This window comes from Nothobranchius furzeri, chromosome 4 (genome assembly GCF_043380555.1).
Source record: "Nothobranchius furzeri strain GRZ-AD chromosome 4, NfurGRZ-RIMD1, whole genome shotgun sequence".
NCBI lineage: Eukaryota > Metazoa > Chordata > Actinopteri > Cyprinodontiformes > Nothobranchiidae > Nothobranchius > Nothobranchius furzeri.
In genome coordinates, this window is record NC_091744.1 from 11,047,387 (window position 1) to 11,068,251 (window position 20,865).

At 44.6% G+C, this 20,865-nt stretch overlaps 1 protein-coding gene across 2 annotated transcripts in view; it reads left to right on the forward strand.

Annotated features, from left to right (window-relative positions):
* The first annotated feature begins 5,324 nt into the window (after positions 1 to 5,324).
* frem3 (Fras1 related extracellular matrix 3) overlaps positions 5,325 to 20,865 on the forward strand; it is a 42,626-nt gene continuing 27,085 nt past the window's right edge. For both annotated transcript variants that reach the window (XM_070550076.1, XM_015965698.3), the window contains exons 1-2: positions 5,325 to 10,538; positions 11,230 to 11,319. In XM_070550076.1, the coding sequence (XP_070406177.1) occupies positions 5,510 to 10,538; positions 11,230 to 11,319 (5,119 nt within the window). In that variant the 5' untranslated portion in view covers positions 5,325 to 5,509. The remainder of the gene's footprint in view (positions 10,539 to 11,229; positions 11,320 to 20,865) is intronic.

Genomic DNA, 20,865 nt, shown 5'->3' on the forward strand with positions numbered 1-20,865 from the left:
TTATGCCACGCCCATCTACTTATGGACCATGGGTCAAGAACAAAAAAATGAATGCAAGTCAATGGGACTAAAAAAGCTGTTTTCGAATTCCGTTTGTAATGTGCTGCGGGTGTCCCACATGGTCCATAAATTTTAAAGATGGATTATGATGCCAAGAATGCACTTATTTTCGAACGGGGGAAACGCTATTTTAGATTTTGTGTGAAAATAAGTCCAGGACTACAAAAATGCATCACCAAAGGGATGTAATCAAACCAGACAGAGAAAATCAAAGGAAAAATGGCTGTAAGTTCAGCAAGTTTCAAATCCTTACTTCAGAAAACAACCATCATAAACCTGGCCGAGGTGGAGAGGAGACGAGAACAGCACTGGGTATCAACGTGGCACGGTAGGAGGAGTCCCTGACTGTAGCAGCTTAGATGAAACTATGACTGAGTGTTTTTCCAGATATTTAGACATTTTGTCTTGGATTGAATAAAAGCAAAGTGACTCTACCACTAACTCCATTTGCACGGGGATATGGATGTTTCATCTCCACAAATAACAAGCTTGGAGGAGATTCTGCTGTGAGAGTGACTTTCTAATGCTAGCGGTTAGCTTCTGTTGAAAGAGACGTTCTCTGCTGTTTCTGGACACTAAAACAACAGCAGCCCTCCATGTTGTGAGTCACTATGTGTAAGCCCAATTCACAGTGTGAAGTAGATTTGTGAGGCTTTTCAACTACTAGAGTTTCACCATCTTTTTACTATCAGAAGCTAATGCAGGAGATAGGTGTAGGAGACTATTTTCGTGTTCAGCCTGCATTTAAAATAATCATTAAAAATTGCTTTTCCAGTGAACCACATCTTTAAATTATTTTTTTCCCACACAGAACGCCAACACAATTGTGCTAAAATATTTGCTAATCAAAAGATAAAATATTGTGCTGAGAGGAATTAAAGCACGATATGTTCTTAGTCTACATGGCTTCTGAGTATAAACAGGATGGGATTCAGTCGGGCTTTGTGATGCATCTATCAAGAGGTTGTTAGTGCCAGCTGTCATCATGAGGATGAAGAGTTGATCCTGAGCGGCAAAGCCTGGCCTCCAACCAGCTCCTCTCTCTGTTTACCTTGGACGCTCATTAAAGCCTTGTCATTTCTTTCATCTCTAAATTGGAGCAAAGAAAAGTTAATGGCTCAATTAATGCTAAGCTCACACTCAACAACAGTCACGTTTAGTAGGTGGCCTCCATTAGTTTGGGACTTTCTTTTTTTAACCTCCTGATTTAGCCTGCACATCTTCATTTCCTTCACAAAATGAGAAAGTGGAATGCATAAGAGTATAAAAAAACTGTTTGTTTCCATAGTCACCATTTGATGTGTGCGCCACTTTTATTTTAGGGGTGGACAAGTGAGAAGGGGGGAGATTTATTTAGAGGATGCAGTGAAATGTGTGATACAGAATGCCTGAATGCATTCGGCATCTCTGCTATGTTGCCACACACACACACACACACACACACACACACACACACACACACACACACACAAAGGTTGCTGAGTCTTTTTGAGTTCATAAATTACCCCACTACTCATCTATATAGTTTTATAGATATCTTCAAAAGATTATAGCTTCAAATGAAATTAAAAGTGCATAAAATAAACGAACGCCAGCATTATTAAGCTTGACGATTGAAGCATGAAAATGTCTGAACGAGTCTTAGTTTGAGTATCAGACTCAACTGAAATGATCATCCATAAAAGGTTACCAAGTATTTTTATCTTAACAAGACCTTGTGCAAGATACTGAGTACATGTTCTCACGTTCTCACTGTGATGACTGACTGATTTATCCTTGCTCTACTTAACATTACTGCTGAAAAACTCAACATAACACTGTGAAATGCATCTATCCTCGTCTATCAAGTTGAAGTGATATGTTTCCATAAGTTTAGTTTTTGTTTTCTTGGTGATGTTGTCATGGATTAACAGGATTTTGTTGTTTAGTTTCTTGTATTGAATATGTGTACATCAACTTCCCGAGTAATAGTACTCCTGGTTGTCTCTTAGGCAGTGGTGCCCCTAGACATTTTTTAATTGGGGGGGGTCAGGTGAAAGTTTTGGGGTGGCACACCAAATTGGTAACTCTGAGAGAGTTTATTCTTTAGCTGTGCATTGCATCACCCCTTTATTCTTTGACATTAAAAACCTAAATGTATCCAACACATTTACCTTAAATTTGAAAAACGTAAAAATTACAAAGAAAATCGGTTATTTCAACCATTTTTATTCAAACATTTACTGCTTTAGAATTTCAGAATAGTTCAATTCAGCTGTTACTGTTTTAACAAAAGCCTCCATAAAAACTATTGATATTTATAATTATTTTTGAAAATGGTGAGCAGTAACAGCAACATTTATATACATTTTAAATTATGATTTATTTATTTATTTACTCATTTATTATTTTAACAGGTCTAGATTTATGTTGTTTGTAAAAAAAAATGAATGTTTGGTTTGAGTGAAATTTCTTAAAATTAGAGCAATTGGGGTGGGGATGGGGTGGGTGACTGGGCCATCTCTGACCACCCACTGGGGGCACCACTGCTCTTTGGATTGTTTCACAGAATAAGCTGAGACTTGGAAAAGTATGAACAGCACATGCAAATTCATGAGGGCTGTATCTCTTTTAGAAGAATTTGCAGTTTTGCAAAATAACCAGCATAGCTGCAGGAGTGGAACACAGCCTTCAGTGGTACGTGCTTTCATTAGTCAAAATTTCAGCCACAAAAAAGGCCTTAACAGTTACCCTGCTTCGTGGCTCAGCAGGCGGTTCTCAGCCTAATTGTCTGGGCTTCAAGGCTGCTCAACCCTCTGCCTCAGGGAAGGAGGGTAAATGGTTAAAGGGCTGTGTGGCCACCATCTAACTGAACTCTTAGGAGTCTTCCTGTCAGCATTCAGCTCTGTGAGATTGGGGTACAGACCTGATGAGGTCATCACTAAAAGTAAACATTGCTTACACAGAAGCACAGAAACAGCTCAACAGTTTAAATAAATCAGTATAGACATGCAGATTCTAGTTTTCAGGGGAAATAATGAATAATCTTGATGTTTGTACAACAACGATCTAAAAATGTATCCAGACCAATAAACTGTAATAAAAATACTGTGTGTGTGTGTGTGGGGGGGGGGGGGGGGGGGGGCTATGATTTATGACAGTTATTTAGAGAAAATGTTCCCACTTGTCCTTTGTGGACTAGAAAAAAATAAAACAAGTAATAGCAACAAATTAAAATGTACTCATTGTTTGACAATCAGAAAACAAAAAGGTCATAGTCCTTGTCACCTCCCAAAATAATTAAAGCTAATTAACTTTGTTGGAATTAACTGATCCAAATACATAAACTCTTTTATCAATTTATTACTTAAAATGAATTCACGAAAAACAGAACACATGCATGAGAGGGTAAAACTGGATTAGTCTTGATATGAAAGGGTTTGAGTTGGTCTATGAATTTGTTTGTCTAAGTGTGTGTGTCCACACACACCTGTCCCACCAGCCAATGCCAGGTTATTGTATCACAGCATGGGAGTGACAGCCATTCTGGTGCCGAGGGGCCATGACCTCCAGGGTTTTCTGAACACCAACGTCTTCACACTTCCTTAAACTGGTGATGTTGTCGATGGAGATGAAAAATTGTTTTATTTGCTTTTTTCTTTGCTCTGCTGTAAGAAAACATAATTTATGTTTAATAAAATAAAGACATCTCAATAGTCAGTGTGAGTACTGAGTATGACAGTGATGAAACAAATAGTTTTGAGGATTTAACTTCAAGGCGTGGCTGACTGAAAACCTGTTTTTAAATTGTTTTTTCACCGTACTTTTTTCATGCAGTCTGAGGATGAAAATAGTCTCCAACACCTATCTCCTGCATTAACTTCTCATAGAAAATAGACGGTAACTCTAGGACTTGAAAATCCTCACAGATCCACATCACACTGAGAATTAACGTTCATGGTCTCACCCATCTTGACTCACAACGGGAAAAGCTGTTGTTGGTTTAATGCCCCGAAATCAGACGGAAACATCTCGTCTAGTTTAAGCTAACCGTTAGAATTAGCAACTTCACTTTAAGGTGGAAGTCCTCCTGGCTTGTGTAATTTGTGGAGAAAAACATCAGCGTTGCAGGTCAGTGGTAGAGTCGCATTGCTGTTATCCAATCTGGGACAAGATGTCCAAATATCAGGAAATCAGACTCCAAATTCTGTTTTCTGAAGCTCAGCCGTGATGTTGCAGACTTGACCTGCTGAGCCAGGGCTTTTTGTGCCCTGAGTTCTGCCTGCAAGGCATTTGGTCCTTCTAGAGATCATTGCAAATGTATTGATTAAGTGAGCAATCAACTACTTTAAAATATTCCAGTAATAAAAGAAATTGAACCTCAGTCAAGAGGGTATAAAATCAGTTAAATAAAAAAGGAAAAGCAACATCACACACCACATTTTGTTGTTATTACTGATAAGTCGCTGATTACCAAGTTAAAGACATTTAAAAGAATGTCTACAAAACAAAAGACATTAATTAATCATGATCACCTTTTTTAGACACCTCATTTCATCATAACAATTGCTGTGTGAATTTCACTTGTTTAATGAATTCTGTATTTTGATTTTACACAAATTGTTCTCTCTTCAAAGTAATTTTCTCAACACAGAAATACTTTTAGTCAGATTTCCTTTGCCCAACAATTTCTGCAAGTTTTAACCATTATCCAGATGTGTCTAATTCCACAAGGCAGCACTAATCAAAACGTTACATTTATAACAAAAACATGATTTACTCTTAGAAACAATGCTTTCTTCATTTTGCTTCATTCAACTACAGTAGTTTCAATGCATTAACCCATTAGAGGGCACTGGTGTCTTCCTGTTAAACACCCTGCCCTTTCAGTGCAACAAATGTTTAAACTATTTCTTAAAGTAATCCATAGCAAAAACACCCAATAACATTTATTTTGTACTCAAAAACTATTTAAAATTTTGAAAATGCACCTGAACTGTGAGACTTTTCCATATATTTCCTTTGTGAAACTTGCTGTGAATATAAAGACATGTACCTTTGAACAGAGTATTCTGTTTGGGGGTAATTGTATTCTATTATTTAACCTTTTTTCAGTCCAACATGAGATTAGGGGGTAAGTATTAGTTAAAGCAGCACTTTCTCAGTCTTGTCCAATGGCCCTTCTTAAATTAGCAGTGGGGGCTGGAGGCTCCCAGTCTGTGCTGGCAGAAGGAGGAGCCAGCATCCGTCAGTGTCTACTGTTTCATTATTACCTGAGTAGCCCTGCAGCATTCACCACACTCGTGTCTCTGTGTGGACTGAAACACAGACACAGAGGACAGACTTAAAGCCCTAACCATCAGGGAGAGATTTCCTTTTCAATGCTTTGTTTTGTTTTTGTTTTGTTTTTCTTCACTCAGGACAGGAATCTGCCTTCAGCTGCTATATTGCCAGACAACTAGCAGTGGACATGGCTGGTTGTCTGCGTAGCTCACAACTTTGTAAAAAGTGGGACTTTTTTAGATGCCTGCTTGTGACTTTTTATCTCATCTCCTGTTTTGGTTCAGTAATTTCACAGTCATTTGGTCCCGGTCACGTTCACTACCAAAGGTCAGGACCTAATGAAGACAACATCCTCATCGCTAACAATGGGATCAGAGTGCCTTTTGGGAGGTCAGTGTTTTTGGACCCTGTGAATGACCTGGTTATTGAAGTTCAGCCTGGAGACCGCTGCCACATAACTGTCCTGGATAACGACCCCTTGGCCCAGAAACCCGGGGTGCTGACCCCCAAAAAGTTTCCTTGTTCATTTGGAGCAAATGAAGTGAAATACACACATTTTGGATCTCGGAGCCCCACTAAGGATCGTGTGAAGTTGCAGCTTCGCTATGACTCCTACACAGACACGGTCATCATCCCCTTCATGTTGGAAGTGGAGGTGGTTTTCCAGCAGCTTGAGATCCTCATTAGGAATATGCCACTTAATGTTGAGAAACTCAACGGAGACAGCAGCCCCGTTGACAAAAAGGCCCTGGAGTTTTCCTTTGAGGATGGTGTCACTCAATGTAAGATCACCTCTCTGGCTGGCGCTGGAGGCCTTCCCAGGTATGGTACTCTAAAAAATAGTCCAGCCAATGGTCAAATGACTGATTGTGATGAGTTTGTAAAATTGGGCGTTCTCTACAAACACACGGCTAAAACCAAGTCACCAAACAGAGATTATATCCCAATGATGGTAGAGCTGCAGGATAATGATGGCAATGCAATAATGCAAGAACATTTCCAGATGATGGTCAGAATCAGAGAAGGTGTAGAAAACACTGCTCCCAAACCTAGCTTTGTAGCCATGATGATGATGGAGGTAGATCAGTTCGTGATGACAGCGATTACAAGTGACATGCTATCGGCTGAAGATGTTGAATCTGATCCAGATGACTTGATCTTCAACATCACTTCACCAATGAACCCTCAGCAGGGTTATATTATCAGCACAGACGATCAGAACCTTCCTATCACTTCTTTCAACCAGAGAGACGTCGAAGCTCTAAAAATAGCCTATAAGCCCCCCTCCGAGGACTCAGAACAAGAAAGGATTTTCCAGCTAGAGTTTGAAATCATTGACACTGACGGAGCAGTGTCAGATCCATTTGCCTTCATGATTGTGGTGAAGCCTATGAACACATTGGCTCCTGTTGCAACAAAGAACACTGGACAGCTGTTGTTTGAAGGTCAATCACGAGTCCTCTCCAGTGCACAAAATCTAGAAATTAGTGATGAGGATAACCTGGAGGATGTGAAAATTACAGTCGTTGATGGTTTAAAACACGGAGACCTGACTGTTTTTGGTTCACGCAGAAAATTCTTCACACCTGCAGATCTAGATGCTGGCACTATTGTGTATCAGCACGACGGCAGTGACACATACAGTGACAATATTATTTTCCAAATGACTGATGGAAATAATGAAGTAGAGTTCCTGTTTCCTATCACTATTGCTCCCACTGATGATGAGCCCCCTATAATAAATGCTAACACTGGCCTTGTATTGTTCAAGAACGAAATCATGCAGATCTCTCCCTTCATCCTGAGTGCTACAGACATTGACTCAGAAGACTCCACAATTAAGTTTATATTGGAGGCACCATTCTCAACCATAGGGGAGCTCCTGCTCAGGCAGGGTGAGCCCCCTGATGATCCTTCCCAGTGGAAGTTCATCGGGACGGATGAGATGTTTGAGCAGGTGGTAACTGAATGGTTTCAGCAGGATATTCTTGATGGAAAGTTGTTCTACCGTCATGTCGGACCCCATAGCACCTCAACTGTGACTGATCAGTTTGTGTTCAGAGTCCAAGATGACAATGACCCTCCCAATCAATCCGGCGAACATAGCTTCACCATTAAAATCCATCCTGTTGACGACATCCCACCAGTGCTTTTCCCAGGCACCACCCTCCAAATGACAGTTAAGGAATATGAACTCACGTTCTTTCGTAAGAAATTCTTATGTTACACTGATCTAGATTCAGATGACAGAGACCTGAAATACACCATCATCAAACCACCAGCAGACACAGACGAGAATAATCCAGCCCCATTGGGTGAAATTGTCCTTACTGATAGTCCTGACACTGTAGTCACAGAGTTCACACAAGCCCAGGTTAACCATCACAAAGTAGCTTACAAGCCCCCAGATGTTGAACTAGGCATCACTGCTAAAATAGCGCAGTTCACATTTACTGTTGAGGACACGGCCAGTAACTCAGTAAATGGACTATTTACAATTTTCCTACAGCCAGTTGACAACAAACCCCCAGAAATTACCAACACTGGGTTCACTGTTATGGAAAAAAGTACTTATGTTATTACCAGAAAGGAGCTGCATGCCACGGATACAGACACAGATGATGAAAGCATAATCTTCACTGTGACCCAGATTCCTAGTTATGGACAGCTGCAGTATTTGGGTGTTTACATGTCAAATGGTGAAACGTTTGTGCTTGAAGACATTGCAAACAATCGCCTAACTTACATCCATGGAGGAGAGGAATCCCTCAACGATATCATTAAACTTTCTGTAAGTGATGGTTTTCATGAGGTACCCATTATCATCAGGATCACAATTGAGCCAGTTGACGATGAGATGCCCACAATTATGCTCCCATCGGGTGTACTGGGAGCCTCCATTGATGTGCTAGAAAATGGAGCAACCGAGATCACAAGTAATGTCATTCAGGGTCGTGATAAAGACACAGATGACCTAATGCTCACTTTTATAGTTGAAGAACCCCCCAGGCTGGGTGAAATCCTGGTTAACGGCATGCCTGCTGAGAGATTCACTCAGGCAGATGTCATCAACGGAATGGTGGTCTACGCTCACACATCTGGTGAAATTGGTCCAGTGAAGGAACACGACTCCTTTAACCTAACTCTCTCTGACATGTCTGATCAGTGGGTTGTTGGTGGAAACAAAGTCCAGGGTGTGATGGTTCAAGTCACAATCCTGCCTGTTGACAGCATTCCACCAGTTGTAAGTGTTGGGGGCCAGTTTGTTGTGGTGGAAGGTGAGAAGAATGTCATTAACTTAGACCACATTCAAGCTGAAGACATTGACACCAACAATGATGACATTCTCTGCACCATCATTGCCCAACCGTCATCTGGATATGTAGAGAACATCTCCCCTGCCACAGGTTCAGAGAAATCAAGAGCTGGGACAGCCATCACTGCCTTTACAATTAAAGATATTGCCCTTGGTCATATCTACTATGTCCAAAGCATTCATAAAGGAGTTGAACCTGTAGAGGACCAGTTCACCTTCCGCTGCTCTGATGGTATTAATTTCTCAGAGCGCCACTTCCTTCCCATAGTCATCATTCCAGCCAATGACGAGAAGCCTGAGATATTTGTCCGCGAGTTTGTGGTAATGGAGGGCATGAATCTTGTAATTGACATACCGATTCTAAATGGCGCTGATGCTGACATTCCTGGGGATGAACTGCACTTTGAAATCATCAAAAAACCCAAACACGGTGCAATAATTCAACAACTCAGCACTGGCACAATCCCTGTTGAGAGGTTCAATTTAGAACAGATCAAAGAAGGAGCCAACATTGTTTACGAACACGACGATTCTGAGACCAAAGAAGACAGCTTTGAGGTCAGGCTTTCTGATGGCAAACACAAGGTAGAAAAATCCATTCTCGTCGTAGTTATACCCGTTGATGACGAGACGCCAAGAATGGCTATCAACGATGGCCTTGATGTTGAGATTGGGGAAACAAAAGTCATAAGTAACAGGGCTTTAATGGCAACAGATCTTGACTCTGAAGACAAAGACCTAACATATATTGTAAGATATGGTCCAGGTCAAGGCTACCTTCAGCGTATCAACAAATTTGGCACAGTTTTAGGCAACATAACCCTAGGAATGAATTTCACCCAGGATGAACTCGACAAGCAACTAATTCAGTATGTGCACATGGGTCAAGAGGGCATTCGAGACCTGTTGAAGTTTGATGTCACCGATGGTATCAATCCACTAATTGACCGTTATTTTTACATCAACATTGGAAGCATTGACATGGTTTTCCCCGATGTTATCAACAAAGGTGTGACGCTCAAAGAAGGTGGAAAAGTAACTCTTACCACTGACCTCCTTAGCACCTCTGACATTAACAGCCCTGATGAGTTTCTTAGCTTTAGCATTACAAGAGCACCTAGCAGGGGGCATTTAGAGTGTACGGACCAACCAGGTGTTCCAATCTCCACCTTCACCCAGCTACAACTTGCTGGAAACAAGATCTACTACATCCATACCTCGGACGACGAGGTGAAGATGGACAGCTTTGAGTTTGAGGTGACTGATGGTTACAACCCTATCTTCCGAACCTTCAGAGTGTCCATCACTGATGTAGATAACAAGAAACCAGTTTTAACTGTACACAAGCTGATTGTTGAGGAGGGAGAAACCAAGCTCATTACGCCATTTGAGTTGACGGTTGAGGATCGAGACACCCTCGATAAGTTGCTGCGCTTCACTGTCACGCAGGTGCCAGTGCACGGTCAGCTGCTTTTCAACAACACCCAACCAATCACAACCTTCACCAAACAGGATCTGAATGAGAACCTTATCAGCTATAGGCACGATGGCACAGAGACCAGCGATGACAGCTTTTCTTTCATTATCACAGACGGGACACATACAGACTTTTACATTTTTCCCAATACTGTGTACGAGACTCGTAAACCTCAAACTATGACAATTCACATCAGTACGGTGGACAATGGTGTGCCCCAGATCGTGGTTAACAAAGCTGCTGCCTCACTGAGAGTCCTCCAAACGGGACACCTGGGCTTTGTCTTCACAAGCAAGGTCCTTCGATCAGAGGACAGAGACAGTCCCCAGAGAGTCCTGAGGTACATGGTGTGTGAGCCACCTCTGCATGGCTTTATCATCAACACGGCACTGGGCAACGATAGCATCAACACCTTCACTCAAGGTGAGCAAGGCCTGCACCATCAAACCCTCGATCATATTTTTGTTTTTGTAGAAAAAGATTCTAGAAACAAATTGTGACATTTCTAGATGGATATAATAGCTCTGTTGGGATTTTGCTGGAACTGGATTAAAATTAAAGCAAAGTGAATTGTAAAGTTTTGACAGAGAACTGGTCCCTACTCCCAAAAAAAACCTCAATGCTTTTTCCTTATTCACTGGATATGTAAACAACTAAATCAGCAGAAATCAAACAACAATATTCAATTTAATTGGGCAGAATTATGTTCCCAAATCCTAAACTAATACAGACATCAGTAAATCTTTAATCGTTCCTTGGTGCATTATTAAACTAATAAAGTATTAACTCTTAACTATATTATGTAATGCATTACTAAGCAGATGCACACAAACGGCCCTTTGTTCAAACCTTGAGGGCATTTAATAATTAACTATATCAAAAATGTTAATAAAGGAACTTTTTTGTTTATTAATGTTTAATAATGCACTGAGTATTGTTAATAAAGGGACAGTTATTTTAAAGTGTTACCTATACATCTGTGTCCAGATAGAGCTACAAAAACTTTCCTTAATTCACTAATTATAAGTAAAACCTCTTCCAGATGGATGTGTCATCATATTTCTGTCATCACTGTAGTAAATCCTTATTTTCTGTTCTTTTGTGACAATGCCAGCTGAAATCAACGACATGAAGATTTGTTATGTCCTGTTGGACAAGAACAACGCCACAAGTGACATCTTCTACTTCACAGTTGAAGATAACGGTAAGAATTCAGAGCTATTTAATGTGTGTTCCACACACTTTCTGATGTCCTGCCCTCTGCCAATCACACAAGTGTTTGCATCACAAAGACTTAGGGCAGCTGGCCATGACCTACACCCAGAGTGGCGTCTCTGTGTGAGCCAAAGGGCAAAAGGTTTAAAGGACCGGGGTCAGAGGACACTAAAGGCAAACTCTCACTCTGGGTTTGTAAAAGTGGAGGACTAGCTCGTGCTTTAAACTTTATTGTTTGTGAACAAAAGAATCATTTCCCTCCTGAAAGTTTTAAAAAAATCACCTTCCATTGTCAGAATGGAGTGTGGCTGTGTGGAGTGGATTTGTTGAACACGATTTATGCTACCTGTGTTTTACCCTTCATGATCTCTGCAAATGTTAACATTAAGTCACATAAGCTGAAAATTATTTAAAAATTGATGTTGGATTTTAAAGTCGGGTTCTGTGGAAAGTTTTCAACTGTTCATGACCAACCGGTCAATCAAAAGAAAACCCAATTTGAAAAAGTTAAGATTATATCCTGACCTGAGTGACAAGCTAACAGCTAGTCTGAAAGAGATCAAATTCCTGCTGTTTTACAACAACTTTATTACACAAAAATGTACCCAGTTCCCACAATCTCTGTGTTATAAATCTTTGTCATCAATTTTACAATTATTGCTCAAATGTTATAAAATTCCTGCCAGATGTGGCCCAGCCTGCATCAAAAGAGTCCAAGATGTCACTGTTTAAAACTGACAAATAGCCATCGAATTCTACGTAAATAACTATGAAAAAATAAATGTATGGTTATAAAATAGCATTTGCATGAACCACTCTAAATTTAGTGATTGACCGGTGAATGTCTTTGTTTTAAAATCGGCCTTGCTCATCCTTACCCATAGCGCATGTCAGACTCGAAGACTGGGTTCGGGAGTAAGAGCTTTTATTGTACAGACGGTGGGCTGAAAGCGGTGCTGGAAAGGCTGACGGATGAGGTCTGAGGAGGAAAGGTGGAGGTTTAGCTGTAGTAGCTTTGGAAATACTCTGATCATGGATCACGGTGGAACGTGGAGGGAATCCCCACGAGGGGGATGCTGGGTAATGTGGTCCAAGACGGAAGCCGGTCAGCTGGGAGAGCCCGGCCTGGGGGCTTGGACTCTGACAGGACCCCCCGGTCCAGGGACGGCTCCAGAAGTCCCCGGGCCACCTCGGTGGGCCCAGAAGTCCGAGATGAGGGCAGGGTCCAAGATGGAGCGGGCCGGCTCCCAGGAGCGTTCCTCGGGGCCGTAGTCCGCCCAATCTACGAGGTACTGCCAGCCCCGACCCCGGCGGCGAGCGTCCAGAATGCGCCGGACTGTGTAGATGGGCTCACCGTCGAGGAAGCGGGCCGGCGGAGGTGCTGGAGCCTGAGGTGGCAGGAGGGGGGATTCCAAGTAAGGCTTGAGCCGGGAGGTGTGGAAGGTAGGATGGACGCGAAGGCTTGTAGGCAGCCGCAGCCGGTACGTGACCGGGTTGATGACCTCCTGCACGGGGTAGGGCCCGAGGAACCGGGGAGCGAGCTTCCTGGAACCGGCGCGGACCCGGAGGCCTGCCGTGGACACCCAGACCTTGTCCCCTGGAGCATAGGAGGGACCCGGGCGGTGCCTGCGGAGGTGTTGGTGTGAGTAACGGGCGATGGCCCGGGTAATGGAGGCCCGCGCCTTGATCCATGCATTCTTGCAGCGCCTCACCAGGGATTGAGCGGCTGGCACCGCGACTTCGGGTTCCTGGTGGGCGAAGACTGGGGGCTGGTAGCCATAGCAGACCTCGAAAGGGGACATCTGAGTGGCCGAGGAGGTGTGGAGAGTATGAGACAGCTCCGCCCAGAGGAGGTACTTAGGCCACTGCGAGGGCTGGGCCGAGACAAAGCAGCGGAGGTACCGGCCCAACTGTTGGTTCGCCCGCTCCGATTGACCGTTGGTTTGTGGGTGGTAGCCCGAAGACAGGCTGACAGAAGCTCCCACTAGATGACAGAAGGCTTTCCAGAAACGGGCCGTGAACTGGGGACCACGATCTGAGACCACGTCGACCGGGAACCCGTGGAGACGCACCACATTCTCCAGAAACAGTTCTGCAGTGCGTCGGGCCGAGGGAAGGCCCGGGAGGGCGATGAAGTGAACAGCTTTGGAAAACCGGTCAGTGACCGTTAGGATGGTGTCGAGGTCGTTGACCGGCGGGAGACCTGTGACAAAGTCCAGCCCCACATGGGACCAGGGGCGGCTGGGCACCGGAAGAGGTCTGAGGGTGCCAACCGGAGCCTGGGTGGATGCCTTAGAGCGGGCGCAGACGTCACAGGCGCTCGTGAATTCCTTAACGTCCCTCTCCATACATGGCCACCAGAGAGCCCGTTTCAAGAACTTGAGAGTCCGAGAGAAGCCCGCATGACCAGACAGGCGTGATGAGTGGGCCCAGGCCAACGCCTCACTGTGACAGGCCGCGGGGACGTATAGCCGACTGGCGGGGGTCTCTGGCGGCGCTGGGTCATCCCGTAGGGCGTCTTGGATGGCCTCCTCCAACGGCCACCCAAGGTAGGCCACGAAACGGTGCTCCGGGAGGATGGGCGCCGGCTTGGACGTGGGCGCTGAATGTGTGACCTGGCGGGAGAGGGCGTCCGCCTTCTGGTTTTTAGTCCCGGGGCGATAGGCGAGATGGAACTCGTAGGGTTCGAAGAAGAGGGCCCAGCGAGCCTGGCGAGGATTTAGCTGCTTGGCGGACCGGATGTGGGTTAGGTTCTGGTGGTCAGTCCAGATGGTGAACGGCTGAGTGGTGCCCAGAAGCCACTGCCTCCATTCCTCCAACGCCCATTTTATGGCCAGCAGCTCGCGATCCCCTACGCCGTACTTCTGCTGGGTGGTGGAAAACTTCCTGGAGAAGTAGGCGCAGGGATGTAGCCTGTCATCTGGGCCGCCTTGGGACAGGATGGCACCGGCGCCGACATCCGAAGCGTCGACCTCGACCACAAAAGGGACTGCCTGATCCGGATGGCGCAGGATAGGAGCCGATGTGAAACGAGCGACTAAGTCTTTGATAAATCGACGGTAAAAGTTGCAGAAACCCAGAAAACTCTGCAGTTGCTTCAGGCTGGTTGGTAGGGGCCAGTCCTTCACCGCCTGGACTTCCTGAGGGGCCATAGTTAGACCTTGATCCGAAATCAGGTAGCCCAGGAATGAAACGGACCGCTGGTGGAAGGAGCACTTCTCGGGCTTACAGAACAGGTTGTTGTCCAGGAGCCGGGTCAGGACAGCGCGAACATGGTGGTGGTGTTCGGCTTCTGACTTGGAGTAGATCAGAATGTCATCCAGGTAGGCAAACACCCACCGTCCCATCATGTCACGGAGGACATCATTGATGAAGCGTTGGAAAACGGCGGGGCTATTGCACAGTCCGAAGGGCATGACCTGGTACTCCCAGTGACCGGTGGGGGTGATGAACGCCGTCTTCCACTCATCTCCAGCTTTGATACGGACCAGGTTGTAGGCGCTCCGGAGGTCCAGCTTGGTGAAAATCCGCGCCTGGGAGATGGCATCCAGGGCGGACGTGAGGAGCGGCAGAGGATGACGATCTCTGACTGTGATCTTGTTCAGTCCTCTGTAATCTATACAGGGGCGGAGATCACCCTCCTTTTTCCTGACAAAGAAGAAGCCTGCGGCACCTGGGGACGACGAGGGTCGGATGAAACCCTGCCGGAGGGCCTGGTCAATATATTCCTCCATGGCTCTGGACTCGGCGGGAGAGAAAGAAAAAAGGCGCCCCCGGGGTGGACTGGTTCCTGGTTGCAGCTTGATTTCCATGTCGTACGGGCGGTGAGGCGGCAGTGTGGTGGCGCGCCGCTTGTCGAACACCGCAGCCAGGTCCCGGTAGGGCAGTGGCAGATTGGGCGGTGTTGGGCCAGGGTCACCGGCCGGGCAGTCTGGTATGGATGGAGGAGGAGAGAGGTGGGCCTGGCACTGGGCCCCCCATTCCAAAAGGCGGCCCTGGGACCAGGAAATCCGGGGGTCATGGAGACGGAGCCAGGGAAATCCCAGGATTAGAGGAGAGGAGGGAGCACATATGATCAGGAACTGGAGGGTCTCTCTGTGGCCTTGGACAATCATCTGGAGTGGCTGGGTTCGGTTTTGGACCGGATAGGGTTGGAGGGGCCTACCGTCCACCGAGGTCACTGGCACAACTCTCTCCAAGGGGGTCATGGGGATCCGTAGGCGCTTAGCCAGATCCATGTCCATAAAATTGTCAGCGGCCCCCGAGTCCACCAGCGCGTGCATCTGGAGTGAGGCCTCACCATGAAGGAGGGTAACATAAAGAAGGAGTCGATTTGAAGAGGCGGGGGCTGAAGGTGACCCAGGCTGAGCGACCCCGATACTCAGTGGGTTCCTTCGTTTCCCAAACGTAATGGACAGTTCAGGCGTCTGTGGTGGGAGGAGCCACAATAGGCACAGAGACCCTCGCGCCACCGTCGCTGTCTCTCCTCTGGAGGAAGGTGGCCTAATTGCATGGGCTCATCAGTAGAAGCGGGTCCGGGAGCAGGCGTGGGGGAACGAGGAAGAGGTCCAGGCGCCCTGGATGGGCGAGTGAAGGGCTTGGGCCGAACCAGAACCCGCTGATCCATGCGCAACGCCAGATTAGGGATGGGTAACTTTGACATTTGAATCGATCCGGTACTAATTCCCGGTACCTACGAATCGATACCGGTACTTAACGGTACCAATTTTCGATACTTTCGAGTGTTTATTATTTTAATTCTCTTTTATAATTAAATATATATTTTTCTCAATTTATAACCATATTTGATAAATATCACAATAAATAACATACAACTGTTTGTATTTTAACATTGTCCTTGTAGTTTTATAAGCTGATAATTAAACTGAAGCAAACATCTTTGCTGTGAACTAAATTTACTGTGTATCTTCATTCCTTTTGCCATCTTTTTTCATTTGATTTTTACTACTGGGAAGTTAGAATTTCTGAGGAGAAAGCGAACGCACCATTAGCTGATAACAATGGTAGCAATGGAAGCTAAGATATCAAGCTAACGTTATCTTTAACAGTATATTTAGCTGCTGGAGCAGATTAAAACGATGATGCCTCACACTTAGATCATTGTCACTGGTTTCGTCTTCACCCGTCACATTTAGTAAAGTGAAGCCAAACTTTAGTGCGCGTTCATGTTCATCTAGTCGGGAATTCGGAGTTCCGAGGAGAAAGCGAACGCACCATTAGTGAAACGGAAGCTAACATATCAAGCTGATTATATTTACCTACCGGAGCAGATTAAGATGAGGATGTCTCACTTAGACCGTTGTCGCTGGTTTCATCATCACCCAGTTACCCATCACATTTAGTGAAGTGGACCCAAGCTTTAGCCTGCGTTCTTTCTACCATGCTGCTCTGTTTACAACTGGTTCGCAGCGAGCGACGACAAAACGCTCTTGCGTATCCGCAGCTGTCTTGGCAAGTTCTCGTTATGATGGACAGGTACCGAAATGAGGCACCTTTTGAAATGACGTGAATCGGTGCTCGGTCGGTACTATGGAATTCGGTCGGTACCTTAAAAAGTACCAAATTCGGTACCCATCCCTACGCCAGATCCACCACTTCATCCAGGTTCTGGGGCAGCTCCTTTCCCGCCATCTCATCCCGGATGTAGGTTGCCAGTCCCTCCAAGAAGACGGCTCGAAGGGCAGAGTCATCCCACCGCAGCTTGGCGGAGATGGTGCGGAACTCCGACGCATAAGCGCACACAGAGCACTCCTTCTGGCTGAGTTTTAGGAGTCGTGCCTCTGCCCCCATTTCGCTGCTGGGTGGAACAAACGTCTTTCTGAGGGCAGCCCCGAATGCAACATAGTCATTGCAGTCTGGTGATTTAGAATTATAGAGCGCAGCGGCCCACTCTGCAGCACGTCCGGTGAGCAGGGAGGTGAGTTGTGCCACTCGAGAACGCGCAGTGGGAAAGCGTCCTGGGTGGCACTCGAACTGCATCTCGAGGGTAGCGAGCAGACCGTCTGGACTCCCCGTCTCTCCATTCCACTTCTCCGGGAGACTGAAGGGTGGCTCTCCCGTCGGTGGAGTGAGGGCTTGCAGGTGGAGAGCATGAGCCTGCTGCTGGAGTGCCGTGACGGCAGTAGACAACTGCATGGAGAGATCGGTCTGGGAGTTCAGTCTGGTGTTAAGCCGGTCGACCTGGGCGTGGAGCTGAACGTTCTCGTTCACCAGTTGCTCCATCTTTCTCTTCACCTGCTCGAACTCCGCTGGATTAATGGACTCAGTCATCCTGTCAGACTCGAAGACTGGGTTCGGGAGTAAGAGCTTTTATTGTACAGACGGTGGGCTGAAAGCGGTGCTGGAAAGGCTGACGAATGAGGTCTGAAGAGGAAAGGTGGAGGTTTAGCTGTAGTAGCTTTGGAAATACTCTGATCATGGATCACGGTGGAACGTGGAGGGAATCCCCGCGAGGGGCATGCTGGGTAATGTGGTCCAAGACGGAAGCCAGTCAGCTGGGAGAGCCCGGCCTGGGGGCTTGGACTCTGACAGCGCATCAGTGCAATCAGAACTAATCGTTTGTTCTCCAAAGTTCAGTGAATTTTCTGCAGAATCTATGGCATAAACAATCACTTTCAAGGTTATTGGATTGTGAGGAAAATGTACAATTGACATCAGGATTTTCAGTCATTTATGCATTTGGTATTCAGTGTTTCTGAGTACGTGGACTGTTGACTTGTCACATGGCTATCACAGTGACACCATGTCAGTCTAGAAAACAATGCTGACATAGTCAAACTATTAAAGGCGTAGAACACTCATTTAAAGAGTCAGTCAGAAATACAAAACATGCATTATTTATAGACATTTAAAAAGTAATGTTACTCTTGTTAGTTTTATAAATGAGGGCCTGAGAAACGTGAATTTTGCCCAAAAATAATCTTTGGTAAAAGAGATGGCTCTATTTCTATTTATTTATATAGCTAATTAACTCATGTCCAGTCTGTGAGTAGTGCAAATGATGCTTTATTCAAAATTAATCTCCGTCATCATTAAATTTGAACTGTGCTCTCACTCTTCTTGTTAATACTTGTGGCCTAATTAGGGGCTGAAGCAGAGCTTTACTCTTGATAAATTGGTTTTAACCACAGGAAAAGTTTTCTGTTTGCTCACCTAGTTTTTTTGAACCAGGTTCAGTGCAGTGTTGCAAAAGGAGACCCATTTTTTACATAATCACAGTCTGCAAGTAAAGGTGACAGTTCATATGGCATATATTAAGGTAAACAATGATCACTTTGCATGCATGTTGTCTGCCATGTGTAAATAAAATGCCCAGATGCTCCTGGGAAAGCATCAAACAGATAGCATAAAAGCTAAATGGTGAATCACTCATGGGAAGTGTTGAAGTGTGACTCTTGGAGGAGGTGGCAGTATCCCAGACATGCAGGAGCATGCGGCTGCAGAGCATGCTAATGGTCAGGCTATCTACCAATAAATCTGAGCAGGTGGGCTGTTTGTGTTGAGGGTAAAACTCGAGGTCAGTGGAGATTTGCACCTAAGATAATCCTCTCAGTTCAGCCGTTGGTGTTGCCACCAAAACCTCTCATTCAAAGTTCTGAAAATAGTTTGTTTTTCTAAACCAAGTGACATAATTGATTTTTCTTTATTCTGGAAATGGTGGAATGGCTGGAAATATTCAAATGGTGCTTCTAATAGAAATCAATGATTAGATTTTCTATTCGAACACTTTGAAAATTGTAATTTTTGGTTCTAGGCAGAGTTACAAAAGCCAACATTTCATTAATCAGGTTTTTCTACACTTATTACTAAAATACTCCTTTTCTAAAGCAGTTTAACTCGGTTTAAGTGCTTCTTTTAAAGGCATTTAGGAAATCAGACTCATGGTTTTAAACATTTATGGCCGTTTTGAAGGGTCTGAAGTTGCAGCAATCGTGAAATGGGTGAAGCTGGACTTTAGGGTCTGGTTTTTATGCATTTAATGTATTTTAAACTTACATTTAGGTGTTTTGTCAACAGTATTGTGTATAATTTTCTCAAATGCTAATTTGAGTATTTAGATAAAAATCTCTCCCAGGCCTGTTACCAAAGATTAAAGACAAACGGGTGATCACAACCCCTCTGAGGGCAAAAAGAAACAAAAATGACCTGCAACATTTTAGTTCAAAGTTTTAACTTAATGCACCTCCTTCCTATAGTCTCCTAATTTTCTTCTAATAAGTCTTACCCTCTTTATTCCTTTTCCCATCATTAACAGAATTATCAGCAAAGATTTAAGTTGGCCAGTTTCCTATAGCTTTATTTAATGTTTGCCACAGAGTCTTTCTATGATTCTCAATGAGTTTTAAAATATGTTGTATGATCATTTGGTTATTTATCTACTGCGTCCACCGTACTGTCTGAAGGTAGCTTTTTAACTCAGACACAAGTAAAGGTTGCATTAGCATTTCTGTTTCCTGAGAAGTTTGTACATGTTGCTTCTGGTGACCCTCAGTGACCCCTTCCACACAAATCAAATGGCTTTGCTCCAAAAGTTGAAAAAAGAAACAGTCTTAGCAACGGGCTAGAAGATCTGCGATTGAGTGTGCTTGTTTTGTTTCTTTAAGTGAAGTTAGTTAACGTAAGATAATCCTGTATATGTATTTGTGGTTGACTGAAAAAAAAACTTTTTTCAATGATTATTTCTGATTATGTCAATTTTGAAATGGTTGCATTTGGAGACTGTGATGCATGCTTTCATTACCTCACGACTGGACTATGCTAACGCACTATTGATCAGGACTCCAGCTTCAGTCCCAAATTGTCTGCAGATTGTGCAAAACGCTGCAGCACGATTTTTGTCAAGCGCAGACAGATGTAGCCATATAACCCCAGTTTAGGCGCACCTTCGTTAGCTACCAGTAGCATTTAGGGTTAAATTTAAGATCCTGCTGTTTGCATACAAAGCTTTGAATGGTCTGGCACTGACCTATCAGTCTTACTCACGCCCTACATGCCAATGCGCTCGCTATGTTCAGCAGACCAACTGCTGCTCTGCACCCCGAAAATGCGCTACAAGACAAGGAAGGAGCGAGCTTTCATGTATGTCTGGAATGCACTACCACTCACCTTCCATGGGTGTCTTCAAGTCATGCCTGAAGACTCACCTTTGTAATTAGACTTTTAGATTGTGATTTTCATCTTTCCGTTTTTGCTGTTTAGATCTGCTTTTATTGGCTTTTATTTTGTCTGTTGGATCTGTCCGTTTTATTGGCATTTTATGTTTTTAAACGCTCCATATAAATAAATTTGGTAAGGTATTATAATCGTCACTCTGAGTTTTTCATGCAGGCTGAACATGAAACTAGTCTCCTACACCTATCTCCTGCATTAGCTTCTGATAGAAAATAGATGGTAAAAATCTAGGATTGAAAAATCCTCACAGGTCTGCATCACACTGTAACAGCATAAATGGAGTCACCCATCATGACTCACAACGAGGAAGGCAGTTGTTTGTTTGGCGTCCAGGAAACAGCAG